This window comes from Cryptomeria japonica, chromosome 9 (assembly GCF_030272615.1).
Source record: "Cryptomeria japonica chromosome 9, Sugi_1.0, whole genome shotgun sequence".
In the NCBI taxonomy this organism is placed as follows: domain Eukaryota; kingdom Viridiplantae; phylum Streptophyta; class Pinopsida; order Cupressales; family Cupressaceae; genus Cryptomeria; species Cryptomeria japonica.
This window is the reverse complement of record NC_081413.1, coordinates 327,025,759-327,045,906: the sequence shown is the minus strand read 5'-3', so window position 1 is coordinate 327,045,906 and position 20,148 is coordinate 327,025,759. Positions and strand designations below refer to the sequence as shown.

The window sequence follows — 20,148 nt, the reverse complement described above, 5'->3', positions numbered from 1 at the left end:
TGTCATGTTAGAATGCTTTGGCACCTTCCTAAAAGATAGCGAAATGAAAACCGTGCAACTAAAATGATAGACTTAAATCCGAGCAATATGGTGTGATCTTGAAATTCTTGTGAATTCGTAGGAAATAGTTGATTTTCCAACTCTCTTCCTCCTCTTGTCTAAAATATAGGAATTGTTGTTTTTGAAATACTATTTAGAATGCAGTGATTTAAATAAATTCTTATAATGCATATGAAATTGTATGTTGCTTTGGGCTTCTAATTGAAAGGGAAAAGTTTTTCATCTTGGAAAGGGAGATTGCATAGTTAGTAATGTGAATGAAAAGGCTTAGGGGAAATTGAGCAAGATATCAGAATGATGTTATTTCTTTGTGTAAATTTGAATTGTTGAGAATTTCAGAACGTGTATCTAGAGTAAACCTTGTTTGGTGATTCATGTGTAAAGCATAATTAAAACTTCCCTTAAGTATATGTTAGCATAATGTAAAGTACTCCCCGTAAATGTGACTAAACCAGTAATGGTGCTATTCTGTGTGTGTTGTGAGAAAACCCGTACTTGTTTCGTGTGCCCATGGGATGGTGAAGTAATCAACCATGGGGGATATGTTTGCTTATGAGTATGGGAAACCATACCTATCTATGTGATGTTGCTTATTTGTTTCCTTACTGAGTGCCAACCCACGGGTTGTTGATAAGTTAGTATGTGAAGGGGTAGTAGTAGAAGTCACCATTCCTTGAATAGTATGAACAATATATGAGTAATGTCGACGCGAAGCGACTTTAGCTTCCCTATTTTGAGGAAAAATATAGTTTTGTAATGAAGCTATAACATAGGTGCACTCTATACTTCCCCTTGTGATGAATTGATTTACGAGGTTCATGTGTGCCAGCCTAATTCCTATCCCTTATTTTGAGCATATAGATGACAGTTCTTGAGCATATTGATGGATTCTATTGGAGCATCCGTTGCCTTGTCTTCATGAGAGGTGTGTTATTGTTCTTACATAAGTTGCCAACTGACTAGTGTTGGTAGACTTGTGGGTAGACCTTAGCCATGTATACCTCTAGCTTATGGCGAGTATCTTGAGAGGAACATCGCTTTGCGGAGTGTGACCAGCGTGTGCCTTATCCGTGGGGTACACTGCCATGCGGGATACGTCCATTGCGTGCTTTGTCCGCTTGGAGTATTGCCATGTCATGCTGAGACACGATGCGGGATGTAGTAGACATTTCCATGCGGCCTACCGCTAGGTGTAGGGTAGAGCCATGCCACATGACAACGTGATGCGGGGTGATGCCGAGGTGCACACTGCCATGCCATGCGGATGTGTGACTTGGCCACACCACATGATGAGCTACTAGGATAGCTAGACAATTGTTCCTTCCTTCCTCGTTGGTGGCTAGCTACTAGTCACATAGTGATGTAATGTGCAATTATGATTTTCTTTTAATTATTTATTTATTTCCTTGTGGGCCAGCATTTTATTTTACTTTGACCTTGACAGTTTAGCCACGATCTTGCAATCTTGATTTTACTTGATTTGATGTTGCAAATCCGGAAATTATTTTCTTGTCTTATTGTTGGAATTGACAATCGTTATCTTTATGCTTTTGTACTTTGGTGGCTAAACCGGTTTATCCTTGTTGTTTTCGTATGCTGGTCTTGTGTTGCAATGTGAATTCCTCTCCAAGGACGTAGGAGACGGTCTTGGCTGAGTGTATACAAGGAAGTAGATGCAGGGAACCTTGAGGATGGAGGTATGTGAGGCTGTGAGACAGCTAGGATCCACTACCTACCTATGAGTGGTGACTATCTCTTGGAGGCTAAACACCTTACACAACAAGGGATATTCACGAGGGACTTGTATGGAAGGTAGCACCACTATGGTGTACCCTAGCACCATCAAGCCCTCGAGTGAGATGTTGGACATTTGTTGATCATGTATTTATTCTGAGAGCAGGCATAGAGATGTGGATCATATATGTTGCCTTTGACCGAGCATTAGACATGCTCACATGTGGCCTATTGTGTTGTGCAAACCAGTCTTGTGGATGGATATTATGTGTAATCATGGATTAAATGGAATTAACTTGTCACTATGTTATGGGGCATAGTCATTGGAAAGGCTCTTGTATGTCTGAAAAGTGTAAACAATTGAGTTCTTACATTGCTCTTATTTGTTAAAAGTTAACTTGGTTGTAGAAATTGATATTTGAAGCTAGTTCTATACGATAAAGTTTTGCGAAAGAGATGAATTGGTGAAAGAAATTGACCTTGAGAGCATATTTTCTTGTCACGTTTGATAGATGAGTATGATAACTGTGTCTATATATTTTAAATTGCTTAAATTTGGTGTGATAAAAATGGAAAAAGTCTCGTTTCTTTACTAAGGTTGTGTGTAAATTCTAGAATATTCTAAGATGTGAATGATGTTAGAAGCATTTTTGTTAATGGATGATGATGCTTGTAGAGGATTTATGATTAATGTTCTAAAATGATGGCAAAATAGTTGGTTGTGCAAATTGATGATTGTTAATAGAGTTTAAGGTATAATAAGTGTTGCAGGACTTCCGTTTAGCTTTGCGACTTCTAGGACTAAGTCGGAGCCTAGGGGGGGAGAATGTAATGCCCCTACCCTAGTCGGACTTGTAAAACCCATTTGACCTTGATTGACTTCCTATGTGGCATTCTTGAATGGTAGGTTAACCGTGATGCAATGTGTAGTTTAGATAATATAAATAATTGTGCATACCTACTATTGTGCTTTTGCATCGATTCCTGTGTAAATGTAATTGTTTCCTAACTCTTGTAATAAATCTCGAGCTAACGCCTTCATTGAATATGTATTCTTGCGTGATTCATGGGTGCAGGAGATTGCAGGTACAACACCGCCTAGGGTGAGGTTCATCTCCTTCGGGATTCGCAGGTTTGAGTAAACCTCCTCCATCCTTAGAATTCGGATTTGGGGGTCATTAAACTCCCGTCTTGCCTTAGCCATGGTCAGGTGAGCATCGTGTGTGGATTCATGGGGCTTTCCTTGCATTGGGTTGCATGTCATGTGATTTGGTGGACTTCCTCGATTTTCATGCCTTGGGCGGGGTAAGTGGAATTTGTTATCCTAAGTATTTAATTCAATTTAATGAGTAGATGTATGCATTAGTAATTTAGAAATTTAAATAGGTAGCTTCTTTTATATGATTAATCATTAATTTAAAGAGATCGCTTTAATTATAATTGTAGCAGGCTTAAAGTAGTTAACTTAAATTAATGTGTTCATTTACGCATTATTAGTTGAGGAAATTAGAGTAAATAGATTTCTTTCATGAGAGTAGTCATTTATTAAAAAGATCACTTTATTATGTTATAGCGAGTCAATTTAATAGTTAATTTTAATAATAATGAATTTAATGAGTTATGCGTTTTAGAAAGGAAAGATTTAAAGTCATTCGGGAAACAGAATTAAATTAATCATTTTCACATTTTGGAAGAGAAAGGGAGAAATTTATTATTTAAAGGAAATTATTCCTTGTTTCAAAGTTGATAAAGTATAAAGGATTGATTTTTGAAATTTAAATTAATTTAAATATCCTAACCCTTGTTAGTAATTCAAAATATAAAGTGTTGGCTAAAGTAATACGAAGAAATTTAAAATTAGAGTTAAATAAGAAATGGAATCTTTTAATTTTAATGAGAAAAGCAAATAAGATGTATTGAATAGTGGAAATAATGATTTCCATTTTGGATTTTCTTTTATTTTAAAAATAAATAAATAAATAAATGCCTAAATTCGAAATTGAAAATTAGGGCAAAAATAGGGTTTCTCATTTAACCTAGTTTGGAAATGTTTTTGGGGGTTCTTTTCTTGAGAGCTTTTTGGAAAAAAAAAAATGGAGATGGGGGAATTTTTGGAAAAATGGGGGATTTGCTTGGAGTTGCAGGTGGAGCTCTTCATCAAATTTCTTGCTCGGAATGCGTTATGATGTAGGATTCAAATCTACTCTTTTATTTATTTGTTGAATAAAAAAAAAAATGGTATTACCCATGAATGTTTTCTTTGAGGTTTAGTTTTAGTTTTCTTTCAAACTTGGTTGTTTCTTGAATCAAATTTTTGTTCTTAATAGATTTTGTGATTTTAAACTTGATGAGGAATTATTTTTCCCAATAATGAGGGATTTCGTTTCTTGTCAAATCTTTATTCAAAAAAAAATCTTATGGTTGATCCGGACTGTAAATCGGATCAAGAAAATATTAAAAAAGAACACAAAATATAATAAGCAAAAGAAAAATGAAAATGAAATATTGGGGGTTTCGGGGGGGGAGCCGAAGCTCAACCCGCCCCCTCCTGCTCCCATTTGGCTCCATATAGTGGCGGCTGAAGGAACTGCGACGTCGTGAAGGCCGCAGAAACCTTCGGTACCACTGAGTGGGGGCCGAAGGGGCTGCGACCTCACGACGGACGCAGTAACCCTCGACTCCACTGTGTGTGGAGGCCGAGGGGCTACGCCCGTCGTGGCAGCCGCAGTTCCTCCAGCTAGGGCACGGTTAGGGTTTGGCCGCCTGCTATTCCTCCTTCATTTTTTTTGTTTAAAAATGTTTTCTTTACTATTTAGTATTACTTAGTATTTTGGGAATAGTTAAAACTCGAATTTCGGATTTTCATTGTATACAAAATAAATTAAATAAAAAAAGATGCTTGTTAATATAAAAATTACTTTGAGTAATATTTTGTATTATAAGAATGAGTTGAGATTTTTATTTTAGTAAATAATGTTTTTTTGAAAAAAAAAAAAAGAGATAAATTTATATATTAAAATATATACGAATATAGGTAACATCTATTTAGCAAATATTATTAATGACATATATAGATTTTTGGGCTTTAATATAGCAATGATTGGCGTTGTATTTTTAAATCGAATAATAATTGATTATATGATAATGAGTAAATTGAATGGGTGTAATGGTCTTTAATTTTTAAATGTATGCAATAAAGGCTTAATTTAGCTCGGGAAAGATTTTGTTTTTCATTTCTCCATTCACTCTTAATATATTTTGCTCTTGTAGTAAGAGGGTTGTTTTTGTATCATTAAAAAAGCATTAGATTATTGTTGTAAAACTAACATGTCATTAGTGTTTATCTAAGATTTAATTTGTTTGTCTAGATGCTTAAGTCAACTTGGGAAAATGTTGTAATTACCCGTTAACGCTAGAGTACGGCCTATTATTATTTTAGTAATCGATGCGTCTGTTATAGTAGCACGTCTTGCTAGGTTTGTTTTGAACCCTGTCATCTAGTTATTTGTGTTGGTCATAGCCGGATTACGCCCCTAGTCAGAGTATCGTCAGTCATTAGAACCCGTATTTGCTTTGAAGTGTTTCAATTGGATCCGCTTTAGAAGGGATCATTATGTAAATTTCGACCAAGGTGTCTATTGTATATTGGTTGTGTTCGCCTAAGTGGCAAAAATGTAAAAGACATATTATTTATGTATTCCTAACTATATTAAATGCCAGAGGGGTCTTGCAGGTGAGCAGACCCAGAGATGTAGCCCCTTTAGGGGTGAACTCCGAGATCATATCTGTGTTATGCGATACTTTAGCTTCCTTTGTTTCATGCTTTAAGTTATCATGTATGGTGGATATCTTGTATAAGAGTATGGTGTGAATTTAATGAATTTAAAACAAAGTGCATAAAATTATTCATCTTGACAAATGTAGTAATCAGGTTCATAAAATATTGTAATTAAGATTATGTAAAAGTATTTTGAAAATGTGAATTAAAAGTAGTATTAGTGAAAAGAATCTTGTTGGGTTACATTATTGGATTAACTTGTTATTAAGCATATAAGTGGAACGAATGTGAAATGGGAAACAAAGTTTGAATTAATGTTATAATTTCTAAGTTGAAATCTAAAGGAAGAACATCATATAGGTATTTACTTTTATCTTCTTAAATGAGTAACGCCATGTTAATTATGTTTCACTACATTGGATAAATTTGTTTAGTTATTTATGTTTTAATCTTAACAAATAATCCTTACCAGATTAATTTGATAATTGGGTGAACTCAACTAGATATCCATATTATAACCCTTATAAAAAGAATTCCTTATGATTGCTAAAATTGAACTAAAATGGGAAGTATTTGTATAGTTGTTTATATCTCAACCTTGGTAAATGTATCTTTCACATTAACTTCATTTAACTAAAAGGAGTGACATGCAATAAGATAGTTATATTTTAATCCTAAAGGGAGAACGTCACTATGAACTTATATTTTAATCGTGTAATGATGAATATCATCTTGCTAACTATATTTTAATTTAAAGGATGAACTCATGTGTTCCTAATACCTTTTCACCTTAATGAATTTAGTCCTTCTATTAGTATTATTTAAACTTCAATGAATGAATTCTATGGCTACTCACATTTTATCCTCCATAAAAGAACTACAACTCATTAGTTGGCTATGCATGAAATCAAATGAAGGGATCACACTCTATTAATTGTAGTTTAATCCTTAATCAATGTATCTCACCTTATTAGCCATACTTTTAATATTAAAGGATGATATCAATTGTGAATGGGTACCTTAAACCCAATGAATGAACTTCATTATATTAAACGCTTTGAACCTTTTTGGAGGCCTCTAAATGAAATTATGAATTCAAGTGCATTGAATAAATAACCTCTCAATGGCCTCCTAACCACCCAAAGTAAATGAATGCTTCCTAAAATTCTAAGATGACATATCATTGAACATATATATAATCATGTCATATGCATTATCTCGTAACTAAGTCATCCAGTTTATTGGATCAATTGACGCAAGTTGAGCTAGGTGTAAGGTTATGTAATCGCGTTGGGAAACTCCTTAGGATCGCTAGCCTTTCACTGTGTTATCTAGTTAGAGATAACTTCAAACTATCTTAATGTTGTAACAATCAGTAATACTCTTATTAGTAACGTTTGTAATTATTATTATTATAAAAAAAATAAAAATTTACACTCTATTTGAGTGTTTTTAACTTAAACCCTTAGGGTTTTCCTGGCGGGGCATTATAGTTAGGAACTTTCAAAAAGTGTAATAAACCACTAATTGATGGGAAATTTGTCATAGCACGCCCTCTGCTCAAAATATGAAAAACAATGCTTAATTGAACAACTTTTCCCAGATGTTCTATTTGCATTACTTTTCCAAAAATAGCTTCAATAGAACCTTTAACTTTAGTAGGCTTCATCTTTAATTTCTCATGAAAATAATACTCTTCAGCATTCCTCACATGCTAGTATTCATCCTTTGTTTTCCATCTTATCATTGATTTTTCAACCCCGTTTATCATTTGTTTTCATAAACTTTACCCATATGCTTTTCTATGGTGTCAAATTTTAGCTGCAACCTAATTTCCTTGTTATGTTTCCAAGTGCAAATCTTACACCTGCATTCTATTGGAGGCTCGCCTTCAATTAGATTCTCCACTAGTTCAATGAATGGATACTTTGATGCCCAATTAATTTGAAAATTCCTCACTGACATATCCCACTCCCGATCCTTTTTTTATTGTGGTTCACCCTTTTTTGATATGGCTTTTCTTTTCCCCTTCTGTGCATTATCATCAATGGCATTATCACCCAGGTCGATTATATCATTCTGGCTAACTTGGGTATCTACCAGATAATCTTCTTCAAGATCATCCTGATCTAAAATATCAAGTTCACCATTGTCTTCAACATGCAATGCAGGTGGCAAATTTTGTACTTGTACTTGTGATGATGTACCTTCCTGATTTTCACCAGTACCACAATCTTTTCCAATGCCAAAGTACGAAGACAACATTTTGCTTTTTGTTGGCCTCTTCTGGCCTTCCCCACATTTAGGTTTCCTACCCCTCTTCTTGTTCGACATCTCCAATGAAATAAAGGCTGTCAAAAAAATATCAATTTATTGAAGAAGCAATAATAGACTATAATGTATAATATACCACTTCAAAAATATGATCGCTCACCTTTAGGCTTTAGGTCACTAGCAGTCACCAATACAGTCAACAAAAATGATTTTCCTTGGTCTGAAACTTTGCTATTGATCAGAATTCAGAGCCTAGAACCCACCAGATTGTGTTGAGATAGATCTGATCTTTGCATGTATTTATACCAATCCTTATATGGCAAATTCCACGAGAATTTTATATGGTATACAAATATTTGGTGAATCCTGCATAACTATAACATGACTTATGTAATTTTCAAGGTGATTATAGGTCGTCTAAATATGACTTATGTAATTTTTGAGGTGATTATAGGTCGTCCAAATAATAGGCAAATACAATATAGTTGGTGAAAGTTGGGGTGAATGGAGACACGCGTTGGCAAGATATTAGGTGAATTGGGTCCTCCTGGCTAACAAATCTTCACATGCCTATAGGCGAATTAAGGTCATCTATTAAGGAAACCTTGGAGAGTGTAGGCAAAACAATTAAATTTATCGTTTGTCCACCATATATCATATTGGTGAAATCATTGCATAGAAACATTTAATTGCATAAAACATATGGCGATCAGGCCAAAAATTTGATAGAAATTGATAATATTCTAGTGACGTGGCTACCCCTAGACGGTACAAAATATTCTCCATTTCTGACATGGTTGATGTGAAAAATTTGCCATTGGCGAATATTTGCTACTAAAGTAATCTCTGCCAGTAGACATAGGCTAGATCATCCTAAACTGTCTTAGAATGCGACTAATCAACTATCGCTCAACAATGTAAGGTGTCTGACCAATGAGATATCTACTCTGTATAATAAATGGTAATGTCTGTGCATCATCCATCCATGGCTCTCAATTAACATATGGTCTCCAAGTAATGCTATCCAATGAATCAAGCACCCAACGCCAATACTCCATCTTACCAACTTATACTAAGTAAGGATACCTGCATAAAAATATACATATAGCTGCCTCTCTCCACGAACTCTGTGATGGATAGGCCACGTAATAGCAATGTGCTCCCAACACCAGATCTGTAATAAAGTGCATCCTGTAGACAAACTCACACTCTCATCATACACTACCTGATGAAGATCATGATATAAATGTGCCATCATGAAAACACCCCAACCATATCGAGTATGATGTTGCATCATACTCAAGAGAATCTCACCCCATCCAACCAAAAAACCTCATGATCACCTGTCAGGACATATAAATCCTCCAATCAGACCAGCAAGAATAACGGGAAGAGCCTCATAATACATCACCATATCAACCCATCAGATCTCTCCTCTACCAATTCTATGATCAACAAACATGACTTTGCAAGCCTCTATACCAACATAATCCTAAAAATCATACTACACTAGCTCGCCAGTCACTGGGATGTGCAGAATCCTATAGACATCCTCAATAGTCACACTAGTCTCACCTGTAGGTAGGTGGAAAGTGTTACGCTTGTTGTGCCATCTCTCAGCTAACATCATCAATAATCCTCTATTATGCATAATCTCAGGCATATACAACAAATGGCATAAACCACATGCATCTATATGTCTAATCTCAACCTGTGTCAACTCTGGCACTAAATGATGCACTGCCGGTAATTTCTCCCAACACTAGAGAACATAAAGTTTCTCCTATTTATCAAGAGAAATAAATCAATCATCAAATCATCATCTATCTATCAAATCAAACTGAAGCAATCTATGTTATCTATCTATCAAATCAAATTGAAGCAACTTATGCTATCAAATCATTTTAAAACCTATCAATCATGGTTTTCTCTCAATCACTGAGTTCACTCAAAACTCTGCTAAGCTCTTACATCAGAAACTAAATCAGTTTCTTAGAGATACTCAATCAATCAATCTATCAAGCAATCAAGCTCAATCAATCAATCAATCACGCAATCACAACAATCCTATCAATCAAGCAATCAAGCAATCTATCAAGCAATCAAGCTAATCAATCAATCTATCAAGCTAATCAATCAATCTATTAAGCAATCAAGCAATCTATCAAGAAATCAAGCTATCAATCAATCTATCAATCATGTAATCACTCAATCAAGTCCCTATTTCATCATCAATGCGTATTAAACACGTTAAAGCTAATCATCAAAGTGATTTTTAACCTTTGCACTTATCACAAACATCAAATTTGAGCAAAAGCGCCATCCTATTAAGCATTTATGCTAAATCTAAAGGCATTTGCGCTAAACTAGAGCATATGCACTATTCTTTTGAACAAATGTGCTAAATCTGCAAGCATTTGCGCAAACCCATGCAAAAGTGCTACCTTATTGAGCAAAAGTGCTAACAAATGAAACATATATGCAAAACTATGCATAAGCACTAACATCCTATGCACATGCGCTAACAAAAAGAACATTTGCACTAAAACATGCAAATACGCTAATCCTAATTGCATATGCGCTAAAACAAAATGCAAAAGCTCTAACCTAATGCCGAAAAAATCACAAAAAATTTGAAAATTCAAAAATGCATGAAAAACATGAAAAATTTGCACAAAAATTTGACAACAAAGCTCAGGATAAGATACCTACTAGATACCCATGCTCGATAGGTCGCTGATAACGCCGAATGTGCTCAAAACAATGGTTCTCCATGGGAATCACCATTTTACCACCTCAAGAAGAATAATTTCTCCACAAGCTGACAAGGATAACAATGAAATTAAAATTAGCCTTGGTTAATTTTATATTTACTATTTGAAGAGTAATTAATTTCAATGGGGCAATTTAATTTATTTTGTTTTTTTAACAAATAAATTTAATTAACCATAAGTTTATCAAATTATCATGAGATTAATCGTTCAAACCAGAATTTTTGACAATTTCACGATCAATCTCCTAAGGGGGCACACAATTAGGATTTTCAATCTCTATCAGGGGCATTATCAAGACTTGATTTAATCTTTGAAATAATGTTGTCTTCACATCATTTCAAAGAGGGGCAAAATGTATACACATAAAAATTGGCTATGAGCAATTAAATAAATATTTTATATTTATTTAATAATTATTCTTCTATTAAATAGTTAATTTGAAAAGATTAATTTATTTAATTCATTTTCATGTCTTTCTATTAATTAATATTTTATTAATTAATTCATCTATCTTATTCCTCTAATTAATTAAATATCTAATATTTAATTATCTTTTTAATCAAGTTAATTAGATATCTAATATTTATTAGTTATTCTCCTATCCTATAGTCTCAAATATTAAATAATTCTCAAAATTATTTAATCCCTTTTCCAACTCACCCTCCATCTCCACTTCATCTTCCCTTTGCCAACTCATCAAACATGTGGCTAAGGAAATTAATATTTCTTAAATATTAATTCATCATTTATCTTCAACTACCAAAACTTAATGAAAATTGTGTATGTACACAAATTTCATAACCATTTCCTATATTTTCTCCAACACCCCCAACATCTTAGGAAGGACTTGACTCCACTTGTCCTATCATGCCTAAATTTCCTCCAACCATCCCTAGATTCCCTCAGTTAGCAACCCAGTCAAGGTGAGATGAGTGGCACTTGTCTTCTCCTTCCCCCTTTCTCTCAACCTTCACTTTTGCTCATAGCCATCTAAATCTATAGATCTGATTAGGACCATTGATCTAAGCCACATCATCTAATCCTCTCAAGGTCTATAAAATCAAGAGCTTCAGTTGAGAGATTTAATCTTCAAATTAGACTTCAAGAGACTTCAAGTGCATTTTGCAAGCTAATCATATTCATTTGTGAGTTTTAGTTTTGAAGCAAATAGCAATTATCATATAATATCATTTAGCATAATCATGTAGTATTGCATATCATAGTATCAGTTAACTACAAGTTATTAGTCCATTCTTCATATGCCATCTTTGAAGCCATCAGTATATTGTCTGAGAGCACACCATCTGCAACCATGAACAGTGGAGTTAGGACACAATGAGACATAAGCCATGAAGGTAATATTAGTATTTTATTTTATATGTACTTCATGTAGTTTCATTGGTTGAGTTTGGATTTCCTATAGTATTTCTATTTGTATTTTGTGAAACTAACTTATTGCAGGTAACATTCTGAGGATGAAATTCAAGTCGACACAATACTCATCTCTCCTAATGTAGCATTTGCTTCCAAATATTCTGAAGTATTTAAAAGTAGGAATATTACCAAACCATAATCATAAGGTGTCTTACCGGTTTCATCTTTGATGTGAACTCCATTGAAAGTGTAAACTATTGTACTTACTACTTCTCTCCAATACACATGAGGTAGATTTGCTTCTGATATCATGCTTCTAGCTGCATCCAGAATAGTTTTGTTCTTCCTTTCCACAACTCCATTTTGCTCAGGTGTTTGGGGTGCTGATAATTGTCTTCTAATTCCATTCACTTCACAAAATGTTTTGAACTCCTTAGATGCAAATTCACCTCCTTGATCTAATCTTAAACATTTGATTTTCTTACCGGTTTCATTTTCTACCAGTACCTTGAATAATTTGAATTTCCCAAAAGCTTTTGATTCCTCCATGAGAAAAGTAACCCAACACATTCTAGAGTAATCATCAATGATTAGCATAAAGTATATATCTCCCTGTAGACTTCTTCTTCTTGTCGGACCATAAAAGTCAGTATGAATTAAATCAAGAATATTATTGGATTTCTCAGAAATACTCTTAAAAGTTGTTCTAACTTGCTTTCCCATTTGACATTCCTTACATATCGGATTATGAGGTTTTACAATATTAGGTAAATCCCTTACTGTCTTAGATGAACTAATCTTTATAATGCAATCAAAATTCACATGACAGAGTCTTTTATGTCATAACCAACTTTCATCAATATGTGCAATCAAGCATGTCTTTTCATTGTTATTCAAATGAAAGATATTACCTCTAGTCTGATTACCGGTTGTAATCTCCAAACTAGTTCTATTCATAATTTTGCATTTGCCATTCTTGAATTGTAACTGAAATCCCTTTTCAACTAATTGACCAACACTCAAAAGATTATGCTTCAAACCTTCAACATAATAAACATTGTCAGTATTTTGCTTACCATCAATAGATATAATGCCTTTTCCTCTAATTAAACAAGGTTAATCATCTCCAAATATTACTATACCTCCATTGTATTTATAGAGTCGCAATCCAATCAAGCTCCAGCTAACTTAGTTGACCATGGTTGACCGTATTATTAAATACTATAATTCAATAGGATGGGCAATGATAGACAGGTAGATTAGCAGGAAAAGTAATTGAACCAGGTTATGGTATCATTTTACCTTGTGGTGCACATTTTGATGTATTATGGATTTAGATCATATATGATCCACTGATTGGATAATCTTGATATAATGTATGTCAGCTATCTCTGAATTTGTAGTACTTCGTTATGATATTAGAAAACATGGACGCATGCCATATTAATGATTGAGTTTCATGTGGGTTCTGATGATGCCTTTGAGTAAATTGTCTTATGTAGATTTTATTGAATAAATGATAAATTGGTCGTTATGATTGAAATTGCATGCATAGTGTCTGAATTATGTTCTTTTCATATGTTGATATTATATGTAATTATTTGGGGCTGCTAATGTGCAAAGTGAGATGTGCAGGAAAACTAATCCATGTGACCATGGAAACTATTAGGAGAATCAAGCCTAGACCTATATGCGTTTGTGAAGCCAAGGGTTGTCTATTTGGAGAGACAACACCTCATTTGTAAATGTTATGCTTGGATGTGCATTTAATTTGGAAATTATTTAATTTATAAATTCCAAAAAAAGGACATTTGCCATGTGTATTTTAGTGATGTGTAATTCTTTGTGGTGTCACTTAACACATGTGTTGTAAAGTGAGCTGGAAATGACACGTCCCTTGAAAGGAAATTTGTTTTACCAATGCATTTTTCAATTATCCTAGTATGATCCCAAGAAAGTCTTGGATAGCGAGCCATTTGAAAGGTCAACTTAGGTTTGACCCGTAGTTAAACTTTGGGTGAGTTTCTAGAAGGTTAAACTAACTCCTAGGGTCAAGTTAGGGGCATTTTTAGTGGGCCATATGATGTACCTATGGATGAAGGTCAAATTTAGCCATGTGTCCACTCCCTAGGGACTGTTTGGCCACCCCAAAAGTTGAGTTTCCCATTGGCCTAATTTCAACTTTTGAGGAGCCTACCTAGGTTAGACAACCCTCCTCATGAGTAGCATTGCTCTTCCCCATTTCTTTTAGCTTTTTGAGGTGCCTTGGCTAGAGAGTTTGTAAGGTATTGAGAAGACCAACCTATGAACATCCTTCACTCTTCCCAAGAGGATTGGAAAGAGTTGGGAGTGTTTTCTTAGGGAATAGTTTGAGAGGGAAAAGTTTGATTACCCACTCTCCATTTTTTGAGACTCGGATTCTTGAGTAGTTTTTGTAAGTTTTTGGAAGATTTTTGGTTGTCTTGAAGGGAAAAAGATAGTGGATTTGGGTAGCTCTTCTACAAGATTCATCATCCTTTTGGTACATTTAAGGTTGGTTGTTTTTCTAGCTCTTGTATTTTGTTGTATTTTTTAAAATATTGCTTGTTATAGTTGTTTTTCATTGTTGATATCTTAGTGTGTTAGGAAGATGTTGAGTTCTTCCCTATGTGTTCTTTTCTTTTGTTATTGTGATTTCTTTTGAGTTTTGTTTTGGGAGTTTTCAAGGCCAAACTCACCCTTGGGAGGGTAGAGTGGCCTTGGGGTGAAGGGTTGTTTGACATCCTATGAATGTAGAGGATCTCTTTGGAAGAGAGTGATTTACAAGGGGTTATGGGACCCTTGCTACATAGTGTTGTTTATGCAATGGGGGTCATAAGTGGAGTTTGTTGGCTTGTATGTCTTGGGGGACATAAGGAATTATTGGGACAAGTTTGAAACTTGTGGGTGTAGTTTTTGGTAGTCTTGCAATGACATTATGTTCTCCTACTTGCAGAATTCTCCTCTAGGTATATGGTCCACCTTCACCCCACTTGAAAAGTCACATAAGTGACAGTGTTTATCCTTGGGTTGGGAGTATTAATGTTGTTGTGATTTTTCTTGCTTGTATGTGTATTGAATGTGTGTATCTCATCTAGCCTTGGTTCTCCTAGCTTGGGTGTGGCTTCTTGTAAGCCTAGGTTGGGAGGTGAGCCTCCATGGTCACAACCCTAAAGCTTTTATTGCAAGTTGATTGGGAAAATATTTGGCTTGGGGGAAAATATTTGGAAAGGAAAGCTTTGAGATAATCCTATGTCTAATGTATTTAGTTGCAAAAATAAATGTAATGGATAAGTCCTCATTTAGCAGAAATGAGAGGCTTGACTTAGTTATCTTCTTATTTAGTAAAGGAAATCTTGATGTACTAAATGTAACTAATTGTTTAGTTTTGCCATGAAATATAAAGAAAAGGAATTGTATTTTAACTTGAAATGAGAAGAATACATTTTGGATTGTTTCTATATGGATATAGTTGCTTAAAAAAAGATTAAAAATCATATTATATTCTGTTTCTAATTTTTTATTGAAAAGGAAGTGCAAAGTTAAATGTTAATAGAGTAGTCACTTTTAAATAGAAATGAAATATTTTCTTAAGTCTATAGTTTAGATACAAAGGAAAAATAAATAGATATATTAATGTTATCATTAATAAAGAATTTCATCTTGTTGTTTATTAACTAAATGGATTTTAGGAAAAGTTATCAATCATCTATGTTGCTGTATTTATCTTTAGCAGAAGAAATAAATAAATAAATATATATATATGCTGCATATATGTTCAAATATATATATTTGAGAAAATATGAATAAACTGGAAATTAAAAGAAATACTTTTTATCTTAGTAATCTGGATAGTATTTTAATCCTCATGCTTTTTGCTGTCAAAATAAAATAATATATATATATATATATAGATAGATAGATAATAACACACACACAAATATATATATATATATATATATATATATATATATATATATATATATATGGGGATGACCCTTTGGTAAAATGGTGGGGCTTCTTGCCTGTAGTGCCTACAACCTAGGTTCAAATCCCCATGGGTTCATCTCTACCATGCTAACAATGGAGCATGCTTTACCATGGGGAGAACCTTGGAGAAATGGTGGGGCTTCTTGCCTGTAGAGCCTACATCCTTGGTTCAAACCATAAATTTTTTGTATGCCTAGTGTTTGTTTTCTTTGCTTGCAGAGTGAGGAGACCATCAACCATTTTCTCTTTCACTGCCCTTTTTTTGCTAAGGTCTGGGAAAGATGTCTAGATCATTTCAAAATCAGCTGGAGTTTCCCAGAGACAGTTCAAGAGGTTTTTAATTCTTGGTATCATCCTTCAAAGAACAAATTTACTACTTTGTTGTGGAAATTAGCTCTGCCCCATATGTGTTGGGGTATATGGAAAGAGAGAAATGAAAGAGTCTTCAGAGAGAAGGTGTCTAAGGCTCAAATTATGTTTGAGAAAATTAAAAGAAATATAGTGGAAAATATGAATATAATAGGTGGTATTGCAGATCCTCAAGACAAGGATGATCAATCAATATTCAAGAAGTGGAGACTAAAAGTTTTTGAACACTTTTAGAATGACCGTAGAAAGGGAGTGATATGGGTAAGCCCGCCCAATGGATGGATGAAAATAAACTTTGGTGGTGCATCAAAGGGTAATCCTGGGATAGCAGGATGTGGGGTGGTCCTTAGGGATGAATGGGGAAGATGCAACATTATAAAAAGTATACCCATTGGAAATCAGACAAATCATGTAGTTGAGGCTATGGATGCATACAATGGGATGGTCCTGGCTAAGCAATGTTATCAAAGCGGCAAAGAAAATTAGTGAGGAATTTGAAATGTGTGTTTTTACACATGTGTATAGGGAAGAAAACTCATGCACAGACTGGGTTGCCAACCTGGCTTGCCAAACGGAAGATATTATTACTACTTATGGAGAGAGTGAGCTTGCATGTGATGTGAAATCTCTACTCGATCTGGACCATATCTAGACGAGGCTACGTGGCACCACCAAATATAATTTCTAAATTCCCCCTCCTCTTATTTCAAAGCAAGGTTATTATGAAGGTAATAAGTATTTATTCAAGTGTCTTTTCATTATTGTTTGGCACGGATTCTGGGATTCTTTTCAGGGCATCCACAGAAACCAAAGAAGAAGATTAGGAGTTGAGAGAAGGAAATTCAAGGATAGGGAAGGAAAATGGGAGGAAATAAAAAAGGTTTGAACCTACTTCCTACTCAGATTGGAGGAAGAACAGGGAAGTGTGGGATATCCTTCAGGAAGGGGGTTTGAGTGTGTTTATGGAGAGGCTTAGTGGGAAAGATCCTACGATCACCAAACATTTTATCAAGAACTGGAAGAATAGTAAAATCTTGGTCAGGTCCCAGATGATGACTGTAGATGAGGAGATTATTGCTCAAGCTACGGGGATGATTACCAAGCGCATGGAATTTAATAGGGACCGTGGCATCTCTGATAAAGCTGTAGAAAAATTCCCTATTACAGATGATGAGAGGAAGAAGATGGTAAAATTTGACAACTCCTATCATTCCCTGAAATGGATATGCAGGCCATGGAGGTTTGATTTATTCTCTATTATCACTTATATCACTTTGGATGGTAGGTTTACCAGAGCCTATGGTCACCATTTTTTTTTGCTCAACCATTTTTGCCATGGGGAAAAGGTGAGCTTGTCATATTACCTAGCCTGATCCATGGACCACACTATCAAGGAGATTCAAAAAGACCCTAAAGGTGACCATGCCCTTCACCAGGGTCTTATGGCTCTTGTCTATAAAGTTCTTAAAGGGAAGAGTATTGAAAAATCTATAAAAGGCAAATATGTAAGAAATGAGGACACAAAGAGTGAAGCCAGTGGCTTTAACTTTGACTCAGAGACTAAGGGTGATTTGGAGGAGACTAGCAAAAAAGGTAGGAATAAGGCTAAGAGGAAAAGGATTGTGGTGGATTTAGATATTTCAGAGTCTAAGGCTGAATTATTTGAAGGGAAATTTATTAAAAAAAAAGAAGGGAAAGTTACTGGAAAGCAAATACAGAGGAAGAAGACCAGCAAGGAAAGCAATAAAGATATCAACCAAATCCTGATTGATTCTGAAGAAGAGGCAGAGGAGAATAAAAAGGATGAGGGACAGGATAAGGAGGGGGAGGACAACCAGGTCACAAACAACGTTGAGGGTTTGAATGCCCAAGGTATGCAGAAAGAGGAGCAAGAAGACAAAAGTGGTAAGCTTAGTGACTGTGTTGATGAGAATGCGACTATAAAGGGATTTTGTGAGACTGTTGGTACAATGGTGAAGGATATAGGTAGCTTGAAGAAAGATACGCTGACTGTCAAAATAGCGACAATTGGAAAAAAACCCCTGACGCAAAATGTTAAAGAGTTAGTAGTTGCAATTAATAATGTGGAAGCCACTGAAAGCATGGTGGGTAAAATTATTACCACTGAAAAAAAGGTTAAAGAGATGGAAGAAAACAAGGAGGGGAAAGGAATGGAAACTACTATGAACAATCTTGGTAGTAGAATTGATAAGATGAAACTCACTGTTAAGAAGATCGCAGAACAAAACTTCCAGATCCTCAAAGCTTCGGTGGATAACATGAACATCTAGATCAATAGATTTGAGAACAACACTGAGAAGGATGTTGACAAGGAACAACTAGACAAAAAAGGTCATGAGAAAAGGACCAGAGCCAATACTAGGAACAAGGGCGACATTAAAGGTCATGAGCTGGAGGAGTTAAAGACTTCAACAGACAACATGAAGCTGATGGATGTCCATGCTGAGGATATCATGAAGAGTATATAGCTGTCTCTGTCTCTGTCTTGGCAGTTGTCTCATTTTTTGTCTTTTTGTTGTCATTCTGCTTTCTGAATGTTGTATTTTCCTATTTTATTAATGTAATGTTATGTTTTATGGGTTGTGATCCCTTTTTGTTTGGTTGGGATCTATTTAAGTTTTTTGAAGTGATCAAGCATGGTGTTTTCTAGCTCTTTCTATATATCCTTCTTTGTAAAAGGTTTGGGTTCCTTTCAAAAACCTTCTTTTACTTAATCAAAACATATATATATATATACACATTATTATATATTTTAATATAAGTGCATTATATATATCTATTTTAACATTTTTAGTTTCAAAAAAAATATATATAAAAAATAAATAAATAAATAAAACAAGACTGAGAAATCGATGATGGGAGGGCCATGAAACCCTTACCCACCATCAGGGAAGGGGTCTTCACTCTCCTATGGGTGCCACAGTGGGCAAGCCACCATTCGTTGTGCGTCATCCGCAGTGAGTGAGATGAGACCTACCACTGCGGGACCCCTAGCAATAGTGACCGCCACTATGGTAACCCATAGTGAACGGCAGCCGCCACTATGGTAAGCCACAGTGGATGGCGACTGCTCCCTGTGGGGTACCACAGGGGCTGCCCACTCCAAACCTTCATAGTCACGCAAACCTATGGCCACCCCTTCTCCGTAAGCCCTTCAGCCCCCTCTGCAAACCCCACCTCTCTTGGTCACCTTTGACCCTTTTTCCTTGCTCGGCCTCCTCTGCCATGGCCGCCACACCTGCACACACACACAAACAAAAAAAGAAGAAAGAAAGACATGTTAGAAAAAGAAACCCTAACCCAATTTTGGGTTAGGGTTAGAAATTAGAAATTGGAAAGAATGAAAATAAGGGTTAAGTTATAAGAATAAAACAAACCCTAGATAGGGTTGTAAAAAGAATATAATAATATCACAAATAAAAAGAGGGGGGGATACCATTTCAAATTTTGAAAAGGCTAAATGTTAGAAAGATTATTTCTTCAATTGTTGGGAAAATATTTTAAAATAAAACCTTTATTATAGTTAAATACATTTATGTGTGTGTGTGTGTATATATATATATACACACATTCATATGCCTATGATCATATATATACATATATATATTAACATTTAAGTTAAATTTCTTTTGTCAATTTTAATATTGGAATCTATTTAAAAAAAATGGCTAAAATGTTTATTTTAACCTATAAGGTTAATATTGGCCTAATATTAAAAAGTTGAAATTTAATATCTAAAGAGGGGATTAAATTCAA

The 20,148-nt window shown here is 34.8% G+C and overlaps 1 protein-coding gene across 1 annotated transcript; it reads left to right on the top strand.

The window, feature by feature from the left end:
* Nucleotides 1-17,747: 17,747 nt before the first annotated feature.
* Nucleotides 17,748-18,860, top strand: LOC131858384 (methyl-CpG-binding domain-containing protein 10-like). Its single transcript, XM_059211613.1, has 2 exons — nucleotides 17,748-18,506; nucleotides 18,663-18,860. The coding sequence occupies exons 1-2, from the start codon at nucleotides 17,748-17,750 to the stop codon at nucleotides 18,858-18,860; spliced, it is 957 nt and encodes a 318-aa protein (XP_059067596.1).
* The last annotated feature ends 1,288 nt before the right edge of the window (nucleotides 18,861-20,148 follow it).